The 20,302-nt window shown below is 40.6% G+C and overlaps 3 protein-coding genes across 4 annotated transcripts; all 3 read left to right on the forward strand.

Moving 5' to 3' along the window:
* The first annotated feature begins 147 nt into the window (after window positions 1-147).
* On the forward strand, window positions 148-6,164 carry clk2b (CDC-like kinase 2b). Of its 2 annotated transcripts, none has more exons than XM_054621556.1 (11): window positions 148-215; window positions 933-1,023; window positions 1,102-1,168; window positions 1,238-1,369; window positions 1,665-1,831; window positions 2,532-2,626; window positions 4,101-4,230; window positions 4,319-4,401; window positions 4,488-4,567; window positions 4,650-4,740; window positions 4,819-6,164. In XM_054621556.1, the coding sequence occupies exons 1-11, from the start codon at window positions 150-152 to the stop codon at window positions 4,999-5,001; spliced, it is 1,185 nt and encodes a 394-aa protein (XP_054477531.1). In that variant the 5' UTR covers window positions 148-149; the 3' UTR covers window positions 5,002-6,164. The 2 variants fall into 2 exon arrangements, with proteins under 2 accessions (XP_054477531.1, XP_054477530.1); XM_054621555.1 differs by having other exon boundaries at window positions 1,253-1,369.
* A 3,400-nt stretch (window positions 6,165-9,564) lies between these two features.
* LOC129110287 (complexin-3-like) lies at window positions 9,565-11,831 on the forward strand. Its single transcript, XM_054622484.1, has 3 exons — window positions 9,565-9,804; window positions 10,320-10,403; window positions 11,522-11,831. Exons 1-3 carry the CDS (start codon window positions 9,565-9,567, stop codon window positions 11,735-11,737), a joined length of 540 nt encoding a protein of 179 aa, XP_054478459.1. The 3' UTR covers window positions 11,738-11,831.
* Window positions 11,832-12,962: 1,131 nt separating this feature from the next.
* Window positions 12,963-20,249, forward strand: LOC129110285 (cytochrome P450 11B, mitochondrial). The gene is made up of 9 exons (XM_054622480.1): window positions 12,963-13,347; window positions 13,504-13,659; window positions 14,609-14,823; window positions 16,817-17,020; window positions 17,137-17,315; window positions 17,431-17,597; window positions 18,918-18,996; window positions 19,084-19,299; window positions 19,979-20,249. The coding sequence occupies exons 1-9, from the start codon at window positions 13,016-13,018 to the stop codon at window positions 20,087-20,089; spliced, it is 1,659 nt and encodes a 552-aa protein (XP_054478455.1). The 5' UTR covers window positions 12,963-13,015; the 3' UTR covers window positions 20,090-20,249.
* The last annotated feature ends 53 nt before the right edge of the window (window positions 20,250-20,302 follow it).

Raw genomic sequence — 20,302 nt, forward strand, 5'->3', positions numbered from 1 at the left:
CCTTTGTGCTTTTTCTCTTCACAACTCCTGGACGTCTAGTTTTCCTGCTTTTGCTTCACCTGCCTCTCTCCTTCACCTTACTACAACACCCCTCCATCCTCTTTCCCTCAAGCTCTTCTCATCTCCAAGTAGCTCTGTGCTTCTTCATGATGGGAAAGACAGAACTGTGCTCTCTCTATAAGGGGTTTATGGACTGTATTTGCCTCTGCCTCTCTGTGAGTATCTCCATTTTCTGTGCATGCTTCTCCTGTATTCTTGTTCTAATTTCTTTCCACAAAGAATCACAACAATCACCTCTGCGTCATAGCTGACATATGACCTTAAATCATTTGCACTATGTGGTAAAGTTTAATTGATCATTTTGATTTGAGCTCCACAAATCATGTGCAGTCTATGTGTGTTTACATGTGTTTGTGTATGGTCTATTTCGTGGCCCATGCCCTGCAGTAAGTGTCTCCTCAGCACATGCTGGGCTTCTGATATTAATAACAGTCTCAGAATGTGGATGGAAATAGAGCCTCAGCTCCTCCAAAGAGGACAGAAGTCATTTGACATTTCTTATTAACCTCATTTAAAAACAAACTCAGGTCGTCAGAATCAAACTCAATGCAAAAGTTTGCATTCTAGAGATTTTTTTACTTTTATCACGACTGCATTCAGATCATTTTTGAGAAATACGTGAAACTAAGCACCTTTTAATGCAGATTTTTTTTTGCCATGTGATCATTTGTTTGCATGTACGTTTAAATGCATCATTCAGAGCCAGGGGTAAATCCACTTGATGACCTTTGCCCTTTAAGACCCATAGGTCAGACCTCACTCACGTCTTCTCAGCCTTTAGTTGGATTGTGGAGAAAGGCCCAGAAGCAGCTTTCCCTACACAGATTTCTCTTCTTTTGCTCCACCTGTCATAAATGTACCTTTGCTTCCAGCGAAGCAGCGTTGAGGCTACATGCGACATTGAGAGGGACACTGAGAATGGCCACCTGATCTACAAAAGTGGGGACGTCCTCGAAGACAGATGTAGGTATCAGTTGTAAGTGTTGGCAGCCGTTGTATAAAAATGCTCCAGCTTTAATTTCATCTTAATCCCTCTTACAGATGAGATAGTCGACACTCTAGGTGAGGGAACCTTTGGGAAGGTGGTGCAATGCTCGGACCACAGCAGGTACTTTGCTACATCTAAAAATGAAGGTTGGACCAAAATGCAATGTGTGACTAGTGCTTTTAACGACAGTGTTTTAACACACAGAGGAGGAAGTCGAATTGCTCTGAAGATCATTAAGAACTTGGAGAAATACAGAGAAGCAGCCAAACTGGAAATAAATGTTTTGGAGAAGATCAGCACGAGAGATCCAGACAACAGACGGTGAGTAGTTTGTAATTTTGACTCTTTTTATGTCTTATATGTTTCATCTCTGTGTTTGAAAGGCACTATATGTCCATCTCAACCACCACCACACTGTTCAATAACAGCTTCTTTCTTACAGCAATCAGACCAATTAACTCTCCTGTTTGCATTTTCCTGGGAACTGAACTCACATATTCATCCGTTGGTTTTCTTTTGTGTACCTATTGCAATGATTTATTGTGTCTGTTGCTTCTTTCTTCTTTCTTTCTTTGCACTGTACCAAACAATTACCACCATCTTTTTTTCCCATCAGTCACTGTGTACAGATGCTGGACTGGTTTAACTACTACGGCCACATGTGCATCTGTTTTGAGCTGCTGTCTCTCAGCACCTTCGACTTCTTGAAAGCAAACAACTTCCTGCCTTATCCCATTAACCAGATCCGACACATGGCCCACCAGATCTGCCACGCTGTCAGCTGTGAGTCCAACATGCATCACACCAACTGTACCATTTTTCTTTTTCTCTTGTACTTCAGGATCAATGTCAGTGATGGCAGTAAGCAGATTATAACAGCTGTCCCGTGCAGGAGTGAACAAGCCAGATAGAAATTTAGAGGGTGACTGTTACATTACATTACATTACATTACAGTCATTTAGCAGACGCTTTTATCCAAAGCAACTTACAATAAGTGTATTCAACATAGGTATTCAAAAGAACTACTAGTCACCAGAAGTCATAAGTGCATCTCCTTTCTTAAACAAGCATCTAAGAGCATAAACCAGAGCAAAAGTATAGTGCAGAAGCAAATTACTACGAAAACAATAAGTGCAACAGACTAATACGAATACAATAAGTACAACAAACTAATACGAATACAATAAGTGCAACAAACTAATACGAATACAATAAGTGCAACAAACTAATACGAATACAATAGGTGCTAAGAGGAAGGCTCAGGGTAGTACTTCTTACCTGGAGATGATATAAGTCATCCTGATTCCCCATGCAGATTAAAGTGAAAGACAAACACAACTAGGGCTAATTCTGATTATTTTCATTTAGGATCTTTTCCCCCTAAAAAATTATTACAGTCTGATTGTTAAACCAACAATGAACTCCACCAGACGAGGGCGTTGGATTTCTCCTGATACTCTCCTCCCTCTGTCTCCACTGCAGTTCTCCATGACAACAAGCTGACTCACACAGACCTGAAGCCTGAGAACATCCTCTTTGTCAACTCAGACTACTCCATCATATACAACGCTGAGAAGGTAAACAACTGCAGGCAGGAAGGCTGGGATCTTCGGGGGTGATATGAAGCCACGATGTTAAATAAGCACAGATTAATGCAGGCAGAGCAACCTGGGAGATTTGCGCTGTTGTTGCTCATTTGAGATGCAAATTTTGCTCAGCAGAACCTGTACACCAGCCGCATGTGTTCAGGCAAAGGTTGTGTTTGCTTACCTGAGTGGGACAATGTGTGGAATCTTTGATGAGATTTTGGATTGAGGTTTGTTGTTTTAGTTATCTGTATTAGGCAGGCAAGGCATGAGACGTGAGCAGTGAGACATTCACCAAGCTTTTAATCAAACCCCTAGGTTAGCCAAACTTATTTTAGTTACAAATGCACATATTTTCTGTATTATAAATATCCTTTGCAGACTTACTGGTTAAACGTTGTCCTATTGTACTTACACTTTTTTGCAACTGCTAAACCACACTCCGGCCCTCTCTGTCAAAATATCTTACACCTCTTGCACAAGCAAACACTTCATTCTAATCTATTCAAACTCTTGAAAATGTCATTTTTACATCACAACTTTACACAAGCCGTAAATAAAAAGCTGATTCAAGATGCCAACTGCGCACTGATGTGCTCGGTTTAAAACACAATTATCTAGAGTTTTTGGCCTTTCAAGCTTTGATTTCTAAGTGATCTAATTGGTGGTTTCAAAGGTGCATTCTGGGTGCAGGTTTAAAATGATGTATTTTAAGTAGATAACTGTTATTATTTGCAAAAAGTAGGGTTTCTTGATCATACCTGGTCAATAGAGTGGCAATATGAGTTAGTGGTTTCAATAATTGTGCTCAAGCTCCAGTGTTTGGGTTTTTGGCAATTAAAAAAGTCTGTAAAAGCAAAGTTCCACATTTAGGGAGATATGCTCATTCACTTTCTTGCCCAGAGTTAGCTGAGATGGTCGATATCGCTGACATGTACAGTTAATATGAAGGTAGGCAGCAACCGTTAGCTTAGCTTAAGACTGGAAACTACGGGGAAAGATAGCCTGGCTCTTTTTTAAGGTAACTAAAAGCCACCTACCAGCTCCTCTAATGATCAGTAATTAACCTGGTTCCATCATCTGCTTAATCCGTACAAATATCAAAGTGTAAAAGTGTGCTCAGAAGTAAAGCGGATTCTCTTTTGAAGCCTCATGTCATTCCTTCAAATTTGGCCCCTGGATTGTTTGTACAGTTTGTGTGTATTCGCCCCAAACATCCAATGTACCGATGTTAGCTTTAAGATAGCTAGCTACAGATCACCTATGGGAGTGAGCTTGTGTGTTTGTGTTCAGCTGGACCTCTGACTGAACTCTTATCTTATTTCTCTCCAATCTCTCTCTCTGTTAAAACTGTTCCTTTAGCATAGTTGCATTTGCACAGTGTTCTTTTGCCAAAGGGGGATTATAACAAAATGTTGTGTATCTGGCTAAAGGGTTGGCTTGTTTACGTTCTGTCTTCCTTTAGAAGTGCAATGAGCGGAGAATAAATGACACCACAGTGCGGCTTGTTGACTTTGGCAGCGCCACCTTTGACCACGAACACCACTCTGCCCTCATCTCTACACGTCACTACCGAGCTCCAGAGGTCATACTGGGTGAGAGATGTTGATCAAGACCAGGGGTTAACCAGGAGCTGTCAGTCCTGTTGTGTTAAAGGTTTTGTCCCTCTTCTCTCTTCCACAGAGTTGGGTTGGAGTCACCCATGTGACGTGTGGAGTATCGGATGCATCCTGTTCGAATACTACGAAGGCTTCACACTGTACCAGGTCACATGTGTGATAATATTGGTAAAATTAGAGCATGCTGAAAGTAGTATGATTGGGATCTTGTTGACACGATCTTTGCTTTTTAGACTCATGACAATAAGGAGCATCTGGCTATGATGGAGAGCATACAGGGACCGGTTCCTCAGAGAATGATCCAAAGGAGCAGGTAACACTCTTCTGTTCAGTGTTACACAAAACACACATGCAAACAAACTTTATCTGACAAAAAAAATGTTTTTGCTTCACAGAAAGCAGAAGTATTTCCACCGTGGGCGTCTGGACTGGAATGAGTGCTCCAAGGCCGGACGCTACGTGAAAGCCAAGTGCAAACCATTAAGGGTGAGCTGTGGCGGGTGCAAACTTTTAAACATGAACCACATTAACTCACACTAACGTTCCTCTCTGTGTGTTTTTTAGAAGTACTTGTTATCACATGGAACAGAACACCACCAGTTGTTTTACCTCTTGGAGAGGATGCTGGAGTACGAGCCTTCCACACGCATCTCTCTCTCCTCTGCCCTGTCTCAACCCTTCTTCCTGCCTCTTCCTCATCCAGGGAAGAGTCAAATCTGGAGGAACAGCTGGGATATGAGCAGATGAGACCCTGAATAGACACTTGACCTTGTGCGGACCATGCCAGTGTGTTTGCAAGTATTACTTTCTCAACTGCAAATAATGCATACTTTATATTGCATTTCAATCGGGGGAGAGACTAATTGAAAGAAGGGCTTAAGAAGTTATACATTTATCTATTTGTTATAGTGTGCACAATGTGAAAAGTTGAGGGATTACTTTATGTGAAATGTCTTTGGCAAGTAGACAGATTTTATGGGGGTAGTCGTGGGTTGAGCCCGACAGGAATATTACCCCGAAGGAGTCGGCTGATGGTGAAAGGGTGAAGAACGATAGGTGAGGATCTGGTTGAATGTAATTTTGTACTAGAGTCCTAATGAGCTCAGTGGAAGGATCCATAAGACAGACTGTTAAAACTGGAGGTGAACGGGGTGGAGGTGGGTCATGTCAAATCATACACTGAAATAACAGCTGACAGCAGCAGCAAAAGGAATATTTGTTTGACTCCAACCACATGATTGGTGAACCCTGAGTCAGCTAATTGAGTTATAAATGGGAAAGAATTTCATAAACACAAAGATTTTTTTGCCACAAAAGACACGTACAAATCATTGGAGAGGATACATTGACCTGTGAACACAATTCAGATATATAATATTTAAGTTATAGTAAACTTATTAACAGTTGGCTGTTATACACCCAGCAGACACAGAACAACATTATCATTCATTTGGAGTTGTGTTTCTGACCACCTGATGAAAATCTAAAGTAAAATCCGATATTCACTCTCTTTTAGCTCTGGTTTTGGGCTCCACCAATTTCTGAGGGAAATGTATCTATATATATACATACACAATAATTTAACTTGCAATCCTTGATTTTTACTGAAAAGTTTATACAGTCTGCTGATAGATTTTTGTGTCAAACAGAAATGAGTGGAAACCAATGGATGAAACGTTTAGCTGGTAATCTAAATATATGTGAATGGAAGTAAATGACCGTTTGACTGTGTTGTCTGACTGATCATCACATTCAAGGACATCAAGTCAGCTTCAACATGTTACAAATACAGCTGTATCTCTTAAACTTTGAGGATTTAGTTACAAAAGCTTATGCAACTTTTAAAAGTACATTTTCAGTGTAATGCTCTCAGTCACTTTATAACAATAATTTGTGTGTTTTTTGTAATAAATTTGGAATTGAATGACCTCTTTAGTAGTTGAAGTTTTACATTGGCACATCCATTTCTCACACACTCCTTACTTAACTGCCGTCTTGATTGAGTGCAGCTCAGCAGAGAGCACGGTCACAAGGCTGAGCGAGTGTGTGCGCTTGCCAATTTTCATTTTCCTTCTTGGCAGAGCTGAGAGAGACTTATTGTCAACGTATGGGTGTTTGACTGAATGAGACCTTATTTTTGAAATGTGTGTGTTTGTGTGGGCGGTTGTGTGTACTTGTATGCGTGTATAATGAGGGAATGTTTAAATGTCTGCATATGATCTTCTTCTTTAGCAGCGCTAAAGTAAATTTAGGCTGTCAATGAGCATGAGCATCACACATTTTTATGAAGATTTATTGAAGGAAGGTAAATCAATATTTTTGTGTGTAACACAGAATTTAGTTTTTTATCAAAGATGTACATTTTGTGTTTAACGGTTTTACAATTATACTTAGAATGCAGTAATAATTTTGTTGTGTATAAATCTTGGGATTTGAAAAAAAGGACTTCTGAAATATGAGTGAGAGTCTGGTGAATTTAAACAGATTGTTTGTTTTAGACCTAGAAGCTGTGGCCATCACTGAATGGGCCTTAAACAGGTGGTTTAGGCTGCGACGCCCTCGGACCAGTGCATCAGCCTTGGACCAAAAGGTCCGTGGAAACGTGTCTGTGCCAAAACTTTTCTTAAATCATCAGTGTAGTGTCTCCTGGTTTAGCTACCATTCTCTGCAATAGATCTGAAACCTTAAAGACAAAAATAATTAGTTATATAAAGTAATTTTTTAGATTGACTCATATTTATTATCTTCAAATTCAAATTACATGATATTTTATGTAGAATGAAATGTGAGAATGATACATGGTTTTATTATAAGATTTATTAGCTGCAGGACCATCATCACTTCTGCTCTGGTATCAGTCTGCAATAATAGGACATTTTTAGCATTCAATTTATACCTTTTTTGTGAAAAAGACACGCCTTTTGGGAGTTCGTGCGTGTGCGCGCGCGTGCGTGTGTGTGTGTCTCTGTGTTAATGTGATAGTGTCAGTTACGGGCTGTCACGAGTTGGACTCTGATGCACCTGAGAATCCCTTAAGTGGCTCTTTTCACTGGGCTTGCGCGTAAGCTCTGGTTCAAACACACACACACACATACACACACCTACACACACATACACACACACATACACACACACACATACACAGGCACACACTAACACAAGCCAACAATATACACTGGATTTGTGTGCATTGCTCATCAAAAATTTGCTTGGGTATGTTAATAATTGACAGAAGTTGTGTTTTTGGTTGCGCTGATTGATTTATAAAAAAGTATCCACTCATAAGAGATTGAATATTAACACATCTTGGATGTAGGGTCAGTAATGTGCTCAACCTTTGTTTCTCCCATCTGTGGAGAAATACTGTTGACACAGGATCGATGGCTTGATGGGTGAACTGATCCCAGATCAGTCACTGAACATGAGCTTGAAGGAGGCGTGGCCTGTCTTGGTGATCTTGTTAAAGCATTAAAGTGTCCTCAGCTGTCGGAAAACCAAAGTGGTCTAGACAGCAAAGGGAAAATAAAAAGGAGGGAAAGAAGGGAACGAGGGATATTAAGGGGGTTGATTTGAGAGTTTAAAGGTCATGTGAGTGCAAAATAGGGCATTAGAGTAGGCCATTGAGCACAAAACTCACTGAGGTGAGACATTCTAATGCAGAAAATGTGTGAAGAGGAAATCAAGGGATACATATTGGTAACACTTTACTTTAACTGTATGTTTAATAAATATAAAATATGTCTTCATAGGTGAGGCTTTAAATGTCTATATAACTGGTTACAACTACATTATAGTGTGTAAAACCATTGAAAACACAAACCATTTATTCAATGTTCATTTAGCATTTTTCATTTCACTTTGTTTGCACAGATATAAGGCATAACATCCTGATTTAACTGATTACCAAAACAGAAAACTAGGCTACCACAAATTAAAAACACACACACACACACACACACACACACACACACACACACACACACACACACACACATATATATATATATATATATATATATATATATATATATATATATATATATATAAACATTTAAGAGGGAGGATCTCACTCCCTTTACCTCCTCTTTAATAGTTTAGGCAGCTTTGTTTTCAGTTGTTAATCATTTTCTCTTATCTCTATAACTCTGATGCTGCTGTCTCAGATTCTCTCCATGCAGGTTTCTCTTTGTTTCATTTCCTCTTCCCAAATCTGTGCTCATCTCTTCATCTCTGGATATCCAGAAAGCCAAACACTTATTAAGTTATTGTGAAGACCTGAAAACCTGTTATATCTTGATAATAATCTGAATTGAATGGCTTTCTGGTTGGCTGCGTTTGAAGAACATTACCCAATACCTCTTATGTCACCTTCCTAAATTAAGAGCTCAACTGCTCCTAAACAAAAACAAAGTGCAGCATCGTAAGAGCGCAATTGAGATCCAACATGAACAACACTAATGTCACTACTGTCAATGCATGCATGTGTCATTTAACATGACATCAGCTCGTGTCTCATAATCTTCATCACCAACAAGTGAGTCATCGGGTTCATTACCTGCCCCGGCTAACGAGATTCCCCTCATTAAGTCCTTTAAGTAGCGATTTGTATGGGAGAGTTGGTGGTGTTGAATAGTGGAGTAGGTCTGTAGGACGGAAGCAGAAGAAGAAGTGGCTTAAACCTGGAACTGCAGACATTAATATTCTCCTGTATGGGTCAAGAAACACCAGAACAACGTCTTGTAGGGAGTCTCCTGTTGTTTCTTCTTGTCCTCTCCGATTCGTTCTAAAGCTTTGGGGGGTTGTCTGGTTGCGGTGGAGGCCATATGGCTGGAGCTTTATCAGGATTGTATTCTGTGAGCCTTTGACCAACTGCGACCACCTGCATGGTGAGTAAACTGTGGACTGGACAAACATGATAAATGTTAATGTTGTTTGTTGATTAATAGTTATAAGTGGCCTGAATAAGAATCTGTACATTAGGTTTGAGTCAGACTTTTTGTCCCAATGTCGTTTCCATCTTTCTCTCGTATATCCTCTAGACGACAAACACTTCATCTGTGTTTGTAACATTATGAAAGAGTTAACTAAGTCTGTCTGTCTGAGCCTTGTCTGACTTAAATCCTTGTCCTTGGCAGGTCTCAACCTGAGTTATAGCCGCTACAGGACGTGAGATTGTGTGTGTGTCCTGAGTCCGTACTGTCAGAGCAACACAACATGAGCGAAGGAGAAAACTTTTATATATTCATCCAACACCTCTCCAAGAAGTAGGGCTTTGGTCATTCCCTCCTGTCCTGAGAGGCCCGGTGCATCATGGAGTCTGTGGTGAGAGTGAAAAAGTTGCTGAGGACGCCCATCAGGAAGCTGACAGGCTGGGTGTCACTGGTGAAGGAGAGGGAGTCGTGTGCCAAACACAGGAACAAGAGGGGTAGAGGTGGGAGAAGAAGAGGAGGACGCAACCGGTTTGGGAGGACCCCTCCTCGCCGAACATCACACCCCAAAGACCCGTCAATCATCTGCTCGTACCAGGAGGACCTGGAGAAGGAGAGGCAAGTGGACAATGTAGAAACACATCATGTCTTTACTTAAGTTAAAATGAAAATACTTTTTTACAAGTAAAAGTCCTTTATTGAAAATGTTATTTAAGTAAAAGTATGATTTGCTAAATGTTCTTGAAGTATCAAAAGCGTTTTGTATATTATTAGAACAGAATTTCCTCCTGAAATCTAGTCTGGTAGAAGTGGAAGTTGCATAAAATGGAAATAGAGTACTTGAGTAAATGTACTTAGATACTGAAAACACATAGTTTAATGGCACATGTTAACTGAAATACTTTAGGGCAACAAAACCAGCACATGTGCTTTATATTCACAGTGTTTTAAAATATGACATTTTTAGAATTTTACGGCCTGCAGCTGCTTGTATTTGCTTTCATTAGAGAAAGGAAATCAAGTTAGTTCTGAGTCACAAGCCTAAGTCACTGCTGAAGCAGAGATGTTGCTTCGATTAAAAACTGTCTGCAATATTTCAGGTGTAATTGTCTATTTGTCTGCTGTGTTTACAGAAAGCTGCGGGAAGCATTGAACGCTCAGAAGAATGCAGAGAGAGCATCTATGAGATCTCACTTCAGGAAAAAATATCATCTGTCTGAGGTCTGTGCTAATATTTCTAATAGAATGAGAATAAACATTAATCATTTATGTTTTTACTGTAGTTTGTTTAGTCAGGGTGACGTCTCATTGAGAGACTTCAGGGTTATTTGGGGAAGAAATAATTTGTTCCATAACATATTTTAAAGGGGAAATATCATGTAAAATCTCACCTGCAGTGCTTTTGCACATACATTTGGATATCTAGAGTCCTTCCCAAACCACAAACTATGAAAGAAGACAATCCAGACATTTTTTTGTTGGCTGCCTAGATCAGAAAACATGTGATTCAAAAGGAAATTCAGATTTGGCTTCCTTTCCTATGTAACATGCTGGTTCATTAGAAAATACATCCCTCTATCTGATAATCTCCACTCACAGTTTGAGAACTACCTTTGCAGAGGTGCACCATATTTTTCTTGCAATCATATCGGAGCAGAATGGACTTTTTCAGGAGGGGGATTTAAGATACAGAGGGTGAATACAGGTTTTTTCAGACAGTATGTGAAGAACTAATGTGTAATATAAACATAAAAGTTTGTAAACATGTTGTAGTAGAAACCAAAGTATGGAACTGAAAATGAGCATGATTTAATACTAATCCCTCTATTTGACCAACATAAGTGAACGAGACCATCAGCGATAAGATTGACTATTCCTACGTGATTATTCCTGATGATTGTCATCGGTGCCAGTCAAACTCTGGCAAAATCACATAAAATCATAAAGGTTTACCAGAGAACCAGAACACGGACTGAGCAGGGCAGACTGTCACACCTTACTGCAGTAAAATACGTTTTCCAGACGCTCTCTGGTATTCCAATACATTACCGCTTTTATTCAGAATGACCACCAAAATCAACACAAAATGATAGTTCCTCGTTGTAGCTTTAACAAAATCTATTTAGACGAGTCTTTGTGGAGGTATCTGTTCTTTGTGATTAAGCTCATTTACTTTATCAAACCTTTATAAACAAATAGAGCTGCACTCAACAGGTGCTTTTCTATTTGTTATCAATGCTGCCTGTTGGTGTAGCATTGGCAAGAGCAATGTGGACAAATACAGAGATGATTCAGCACATCAAGTTCTTTTCTTCTCCATTTTTTTCATTCATGATTAGAGCCCCAAGGACAAAAACCACCTGAGGTCTGTGGGAGGAAAAGTGTCGCTCCCCCATAAGCTGTCGAAGATCATTCATCCTAAAACCAAAACTAAGGACGACGACTTTAACCTGCTGAGCGCCTTTCAAGGCCTCAGCTTTGGCACAACGGAGCTCAAAGGGAGGAAACACAGCAAGACATCTACTGCTGCACCAGCAACTTGTAAAGTCATGTGATCAATATGTGATCAAAGGGAAGATCGGTACAACACCTTCTCAATGTGTTAGTTTAGTGCAGGGGACCAGTAGGGGACCCTCATACATGATTGCTGCTTACACACAAACTGTGCTTCAACATCTTACATACAAACTCGCTCTTTTGTACTTATTTTTTCTCTTTTATGTAGCAATAATACTAATATGACAGATCATTTTATATCTTATATGAGATGAGCTTAGTATTAATTTGAGTGAGTTGAGAACGTGATCAAACCTGCAAATATAATGAATTTCCTGATAATAATCTGATGAATTCACCTGTCACTGAAAGTTACCTCAGAAGTGGTGTTATATTGCAACTTATTTAACTTATGATACAAATGTTATTAATTAAAAAAACAATGACTCAAGTTCTTATCTTAATAGGGTGTAATATTAAGGGGGTCATTAGGTTAATTGAAAATTAGGTTTTCACATTTTCTTTAAAAGGATTGATCACAAGTTCACCGCATTTTATATATTTTTTTATTATTTTCATGACGTTATGTTTTATGTAATCTAGAAGCTACTGTAGCTAGTTTCTTTTTACTGTCTCGTCGCTCCAAACGACATAGATCCAAGTGATCTATTCACAAGTAAGGAACCTCAGGGAAACACGTTCACATTTCAACACACATTCACACAAATAATGACATATAATATGTTTGTACGATTAACTGAGAACATTTTTTAGTGTCTCTTTGTAAATATTCTCTGATCAATATCAAATGTTTATAAAATGTATCTATAATCTCTATGAACAATAATGCTCTGAATATCGTAGCGAGAACTTTTAAGCAATTAGTTTTCCTGATTAGTTTTTTCCCGCTGCCTAATTAATTGTTTTCATACAAAAGGACGCAGAAGCAAAGAACTCACCTCAAAACCTTGTGGAGTTTTCCTACAAACTGATAAGCAGTCATGGTCCTTTTATTATTTTTTACCAGCTGTCACAGAAAAATTGTTATAAAGACATCTTTGACCAGCTGGACTCTCTCCTTTTTTGGCCTTTATGTGTTGTGTGTTTGTGTGTGCGTGTTCTGGATCAGCTTGACATTTGGGCTCTGTTGTGATTCTCTTGAACTTGTGATCTTCCCATCGATAAATCATCATCCACTATCAGTCCATTGGAGGGATAGAGCAGATTCAAGGATATGAGGTTGAGGATGAAGGAGGGAAATAATCGGTCACGCAGAGACGACAACAGGCGGTGTCACAACTCTGGATGAGACCGACTGGACACATCTCGTCTGGACCATGAGGAGCATGTACATCCCAGTGACTGTGTGTTTCAGAACACAGGGCACTTGGGGGTCCAGGAATCTGCTTTGTGGTGTCGCATCACAAAGAGCTTTATGTGTGACAGCAGCAGGGATGGTGTCAGCTGGAAAGTTGGAGGGTAGAAAAGGAGCTGAGAGAACAGGAGTTAGGAAGGGAGGTGTGGATGGACGGGTTCGAAGCTTCGAGGAGATCCCTCACACAGGGAGGAGCGGCTGGGTCAACTTGGTGAAGTTCTGGAGAGAAGATCGTTTCCGGCAGCTCCACAAGCACATGGAGAGGACCTTCAACGCCCTCGGCCCCATCTACAGGTAGCAGGAAGATAGAGGGATGGTGTCATTGCCTTAAGTGTGGCATTGACACTTGAATAAGGAGAGAAAAATTTGATCATCAGGGTTTTCCAATATGTTTATGTAGCAGTAGTTCATATGAGTTTATGCCTTTTTTGTGTGTATTTGTGTGTGTAGGGAGCACGTGGGCACTCAGAGCAGTGTGAACATCATGTTGCCGCTGGACATAGCTGAGCTGTTTCGCTCAGAGGGCCTGCACCCCCGACGGATGACCCTGCAGCCCTGGGCGACGCACAGAGAGACTCGCCAGCACAGCAAGGGAGTCTTCCTCAAGTCAGTACCACTCCCGTGTACATGTGTGTGTATGTGTGTTGCTCATGTCGTGGTGATGCACTGAAAATCTGTTTAAGCCGTCACCATGTTGGGAAAGATCCCCACTATGTGCATAGGTCATTCAATGTTAGGTTATTTATGTTCAGGGTTGGGTATGATAATGATTAAGGTAAAGACAAGTCTCCAGGGAATGATTTTATGAATGTGAGATATTGAAATGTTCCGTTAAGTGAGGCAAACATGTTTTGTGTGTGTAAGTGCATGTAATCACTTGTGTCATCATGATCTTGCTCATGTTTTGGGGGTCATTCAATCAAATGTGTGGAAAGTATTCAGCTATTCTCTTGTTGCTGTAGCTTGTTAAAGCTCTTAGAATATTAATGTGATTGTAGCATCATTCAAATTATTCTGATCATGAGTTTGTGTTTGGATTAAAATCAGACAGCTTCAGTTAAAAAAAAAAAAGACCACAAAGAGACACAAAAGGTTTGCAATGTTATGCAAAGCAACCACAGAAAGTTGCAAAACAACTGCAGAACGACCATTAAGAAGCGCAAAAAAATACAAAGGATGCATCAGTCAAAATTTGTGTCTTTCTGTATCTTTTTCAGTCTGGGTTTCTTTCTTCTTTAGGTGAGGTTTTGGTCAAACATTGCAGAAATTCATAGTTGAGTAGCAGTTAAGCATCACAGAAGAGTTCTGTTTGCGGTTATGGCTTTGTTAGGGTTCAGGTTAACGCAAGGGGAAACACAAACTGATATGGAAACTGACATTGACACCTCTACTTTACTCTGTATATATTTTTGATATATATTTAAGTAACATAACAACACATCTGCTTGGGAAAGTCTTCTCTTTTCTTCCACAACCCAGTTCCTTTGCTTCACAATGACTGAGCAGAAGTGAAGCGGCTCACTTTAATGCCTCGCTCCAAATCTTATCTCAACAGGAATGGTGAGGAGTGGCGATCTGACCGCCTACTGCTCAACAAGGAGGTGATGATGAGCGCGGCCGTGAAGCGTTTTCTCCCCCTGCTCGATGAGGTTGCGATGGATTTCTGCCGAATGCTGCGGGTGAGAGTGGAGAGGGAGGGGAGAGGCGAGGAGGGGAAACGCAGTTTGACCATGGATCCCAGTCCTGACCTCTTTCGCTTCGCACTGGAAGGTCAGAGGTCATCATCCCCAGTAACTTGTGACCTGTGGTTTCTTTGTGTGTGATTGCACAGTTGAAGTACACATGAGTTACTGTTTTATTTACAAATACACTTCAATGCCATAAAACTCTGGCTCTTTTTCTTTCCAGCAAAAGTTAGTTTAGTGTAGAGAGGTGTCAAAGGATGAGGGTCTGATGGGACATCACAGTTCTTAACCGTTTCACCTAGAAATGATCAACATTTTGGGCTATTTTGTTTCCAAGATTAGTGGAAAGAAAACAATGCAACACCCATTTAGGTGTTTATTTAACTACACTTTGTCTATTTGATCTATAGATTTCTCATAAATTCACCAAAAGTTAACATTTCAGAACATTTGTAATACAGAAAATATTTTTTGTAATGTCAGTAAGCTACTGGGGGAAGTTTCATGGTGATATCTATTAGTGATTTTTTCTTCCCTTTTCATCTGTTTTGTCCAACAAAGTGTACTGAATTTTACAAAAAAATATCTTTAAAGGCTGTTTTCTCAAAATTAGGTTTTTCTCATACGCCAGAAATTTCCACTAAAGTAACACTTACATACACCAAACCTTCCAGTGTCATTTCCATCTATTTTCTTTTTACAAAGGTTTTTTTTTTGTATATTATTTATAGAACATTTTATTAAAACACATGGTGATAATTGTTTTTTTAATGGCTGTTGAAAGTAATTTATGGAGTGATACAAAGAGTTATCCATAATTCTCACCGGAAAATCTGTGACTCTAATATATCAACAAAATGAAAAATTAATTGGGAAACTGGCTATATCCAGTTAGGTTCTGCAAATGTATTCAAATTAGCACATATTTAAAATGATTATGCCTCATAACATAACAGGATCAGGAAACATGTAATACAAAAGTAAGTTATCAACTGGGTAAGATTCATGGTGATATTAGGAATTTTACCCTATTTACCCGGGGTGTCTACTCTTAATGTCACCTCCCTGTTTTGACAGGATTTTATACTGCAAATATCAACACTTTGAGTTGAGTCATAAATGCTGACGTAAGCCATGAAAACATCTCACATAAGAGGAATTATACAATCTGCTGCAACAAAATCATTCCCCTCACTCACTGCTTCTGCTCTTTCTGTTTTTAATTAAAAAATATTCTCACCTCTTATGAGAGCCGAAACTCATTTTATCCTGAGGCATATCTGTCGTTAACATCTTATAGCCGAAGGAGGTCAAGGAGAACATGCACCTTTAAAAATAGAAACACTAACAAAGATGATCAAAGCTCCGGCATTCTTTCACCAGGTCTGCTCCTTTCATCTGCCTATATCTGCAACATGCCACAATCACATGTGTGAATGATTGGTGTGACTCAGCGTGCTGAACACTTGCATCTGTGTGTGTGTGTTTGTATGTGTATGTGAGAGAGAGAGAGTGAAAAGGGGAGAGTTGATTACTTTGAGTCATGCTAGCCTGCTCCTAATGGACCACAGCACACGAAGCCAGGTGCTAAGTCGGGATAGGAATAGACCTGCAAGAAACTCTATTCCAGTCAGTGCTGTGAGGTTGATATAATATGAGCATGTCTGATAGGTGGTGGATGTCTGGTGGAGGAGAGGCAGTTCTCTGTGGCAGTGTATGCACTCAGTAAACAAAAATGTTTATCTGTGCGGAGCGGCATTTGAAAAACACAGAATATTTTCTAGCTGTTACAGACTTTGGGGCTTCATTTTAGAATATCCTCAACCCATAGGGCCATGTAATTCTTCAGAGCTTACATTTAAAACATGAAAATATGTGTCAGTAAGTCTTATAATCTACTTTTAAAAAAAATGGCAACCTTAAGTTAATTTATTCAGTAAAGCCTTGGCTAGTTTAAAACATTTTCAAAAAGTACTTTTGGTTTCAGATTGTTTGTTCACCTTGAAACACGTCAGTTGTCTCTCACCCTCACCCACCAAAACAACCTCAACCTCCCTCCTTTCCTCCCCCCCTTATAGCCAGTTGCCATGTGATCTACGGGGAGCGTATCGGCCTCTTCTCCTCGTCTCCTTCCCTGGAGTCCCAGAAGTTCATCTGGGCCGTGGAGCGAATGTTGGCCACGACCCCTCCTCTCCTCTACCTGCCCCCTCGCCTGATGCTCCTCGTGGGTGCTCCCCTGTGGACGCAGCACGCCAGCGCATGGGACCACATCTTCAGCCACGGTAGGCAGCATTCATTAGACTCCTCAGGCACCTCCCTCTGTTTCAGTACCCCCCCCCCCCCCCTTCACTATTCCCATCTCACCTGACTCTGTCATCCTGTCCTTTTCGTCTTCCAGCGGAGGCTCGGATCCAGAAGGGGTACCAGCGCCTGTCTTCCTCGCAGGCTCGGGGGTCTGAGGGTGCAGCTGGAGGCCAGTACACCGGGGTTCTGGGCCAACTCATGGAGAAAGGGCAGCTATCTTTAGACCTCATCAAAGCCAACGTCACTGAGCTGATGGCTGGAGGGGTCGACACGGTGTGTGTGTGTGTGTGTGTGTGTGTGTGTGTGTGTGTGTGTGTTTGTAATTTGTGTTTCTGTATACCTCACCATAACTGATTCCATGTCACCTCTCATCCCGTCCTCTCTGCAGACAGCGGTGCCCCTGCAGTTTGCTCTGTTTGAGCTGGGCCGTAACCCGGAGGTGCAGGAGAGGGTGAGGCAGCAGGTGAGGGCGTCATGGGCACAAGCAGGGGGTGATGCTCAGAAAGCCCTGCAGGGAGCGCCACTGCTGAAAGGCACAATCAAGGAGATCCTCAGGTACATAATACTCAAGACACATCCCTCTGCTCTTGGCCTGATTAACCTATTTGTGGGCTTCCTGGGGATTTGTTTATCTGTCAACCACATAGACACACTTTGCTCCATATCTGCAAGTACTCTGTTGCCTCCCAGTTCCTATCAAGTACACAGCGGCCAGCACACTCCACCTTCATTATAAAATATGCCCAAATACCCAGAAAACCAACCAGTAAAAACATACTTGAATATTGATAAGCTCTATGTGTTTGTGTACATAACTTTATTTAGGAATATGCACCATATTAGCATAATATAAACTAATCCACTCAGGAAACAGCTTGGATTGTTTGTATTCAACAAAACAATCCAAGCTGTTTCCTGAGTGGATGAAGTTTGCTCAGTTGTCATGGAAACAGAGGCTCTTATTTTTTCAATAGCACTTTTAGTGCTCCTTCATCTGTATTAGCTTAAATGTTAAACATTACATTTTAATCTTGACCTTGGAAATAGTAATTTGACATAACATTTTCAACTCAAGGTCCACTTACATGCCTTTCCAGGGCTTTCATACACATCACTTTGTCTCCATCAGTGGATGGAGTGTTCGTAAAGATGGATCTAATGACATGTAATCTCAGTTGTTGTCTTTTGTCCAGACAAGAAGTTTTAAAAGTGCTATGGATGGAATTAACAAACTATTGAGCTCCAATATTAACTGATAAGACTTCATCAGCTGATGAAGACTGTGCGGCAGTCCAAATCTGTGGAAAAAGGGTGTAAGTGGACCTTGATCCAGGAATGTTTGTCAAACTGCTATTACCAAGGCTGAGTATAAGCTTTCATGGTTAAAGTAATTAAGACTTCAACAGGATAGAGCCAAAAGATAACACTATAATGTGTGAGTCAGCTGAAATGGTGTTTTAGTGGTGCACATTCCCAAACAATTATGCAATTAATCAGATTACTAACAACCAGCTGACACAAGCTTCACTACATGAAACATCCTTTAAGAGTAGAAAAAAACCCTCCTTTCTCCTTCAGATCAATAGAGGATCATGAAAGGAAAATCACGCTCTGAGCCTTGGAACAGATGTCTGAAGTGTCTTCCTCAACAATGAGAATTGATTGCCAGTGTTTCTGAGTTTAGTGTTGAGAATGAGTCAGAAGTCAAAGATGGCACCTAGAAAACAGGACTCAGTTTGTGTGTGTGTGTGTGTGTGTGTGTGTGTGTGTGTGTGTGTGTGTGTGTGTGTGTGTGTGTGTGTGTGTGTGTGTGTGTGTGTGTGTGTGTGTGTGTGTGTGTGTGTGTGTGTGTGTGTGTGTGTGTGTGTGTGTCAGGTTATATCCGGTGGGAACCACAGTGCAGCGGTATCCAATAAAAGATATTGTTCTTCAGAATTACCACGTTCCTGCTGGGGTGAGTGATCAGATTCTTACATATACTCGTACAAACACATTCGGGTAGACTTCTGGTTTGTTTGACACTCATCAACTCTCCCCTCAGACGATGGTCCAGGCCTGTCTTTACCCCCTGGGAAGGAGTGCAGAGGTGTTTAATGATCCACAGCGCTTTGACCCCGGACGTTGGGCCAGCGGCAGAGAGGACGGCCAAAGAGGAGACGGGGCTGGGGGGTTTCGCTCTCTGGCATTTGGGTTCGGGGCGAGGCAGTGTGTTGGGAGGAGGATTGCTGAGAACGAGATGCAACTCTTGCTCATGCATGTGAGTGAAGGAGGACGGAGTCAGAGAGAAGGGATGCAATTCAAGAGGAAAGAAAAGAGTTGGATAGGCTGATGTTTAGTTTTAGGGAACGGAAGACAGACTTAATCTGGATTTGCTGGGTAGGAAGAAGTACTCAGATCCTTTACTTATGTCAAAGTACCAGTACTACAATGATCAAATACTATGTTACAAATTAATGTAAGTATTGATACTGATGCCTCAATGCGAAAGCAGCATTTATCTGTTTTATCAAGGTGAGGTGGAGCATTTTAGCCACTTTACATACAATAGTATTTTAATTCAGTGGTTACAAACTTGGTGGTCAGGCCCCTCCAAAGAGCCACAAGATGAATCTGGAGGGTTGTAAGATAATGAAAGGGAGAGAAAAGAGAGTTCTGTTGCACAAATTTGTATTATATACTGGATAGTTTTACCTCTTTGGGCCTCAAACAGTTATTTAAATGAAACCCTTCGAGAAGCTTAGAGAAAAAGTGTCTTCTTGGTGGATCTACTACAACTCATGAAATGTGACAAGGAGCAACAAGAGACTGCTTTACTGTTCAGGGTTACAAGCTTATGATCTGTTTTTAAATTAAGATTTTTAATCCGTAACTAACAACCCCCACCCCCCTTGCTTCCCTTTATCCCCCCTTCCTCTCTCTCCTCCCTCTCTGTCTAGATCCTGCTAAGCTTCCATCTCAGCGTGTCGTCCTCAGAGGACATCAAAACAATATGCACCCTCATCCTACAGCCCGAGACTCCTCCGAGGATCACTTTCAGCAAACTCTGACACACACACATGCCACACACAGACAGAAGACAGTCATGCCATCAACATTTGACATGTTTAATCAATACAATACATTACAATACATACTAACTATATTCTGATGGTACTCACTGAAGCTTATAGTGAGCATCCTGATAGCCAATAATTCATAATACTGATGAATAAACTTGTATCATTTCCTCCTGTTGTCTTCATCATTCAAAATCTGCATTA

This window comes from Anoplopoma fimbria, chromosome 20, assembly GCF_027596085.1.
Source record: "Anoplopoma fimbria isolate UVic2021 breed Golden Eagle Sablefish chromosome 20, Afim_UVic_2022, whole genome shotgun sequence".
Taxonomy (NCBI): Eukaryota; Metazoa; Chordata; class Actinopteri; order Perciformes; family Anoplopomatidae; genus Anoplopoma; species Anoplopoma fimbria.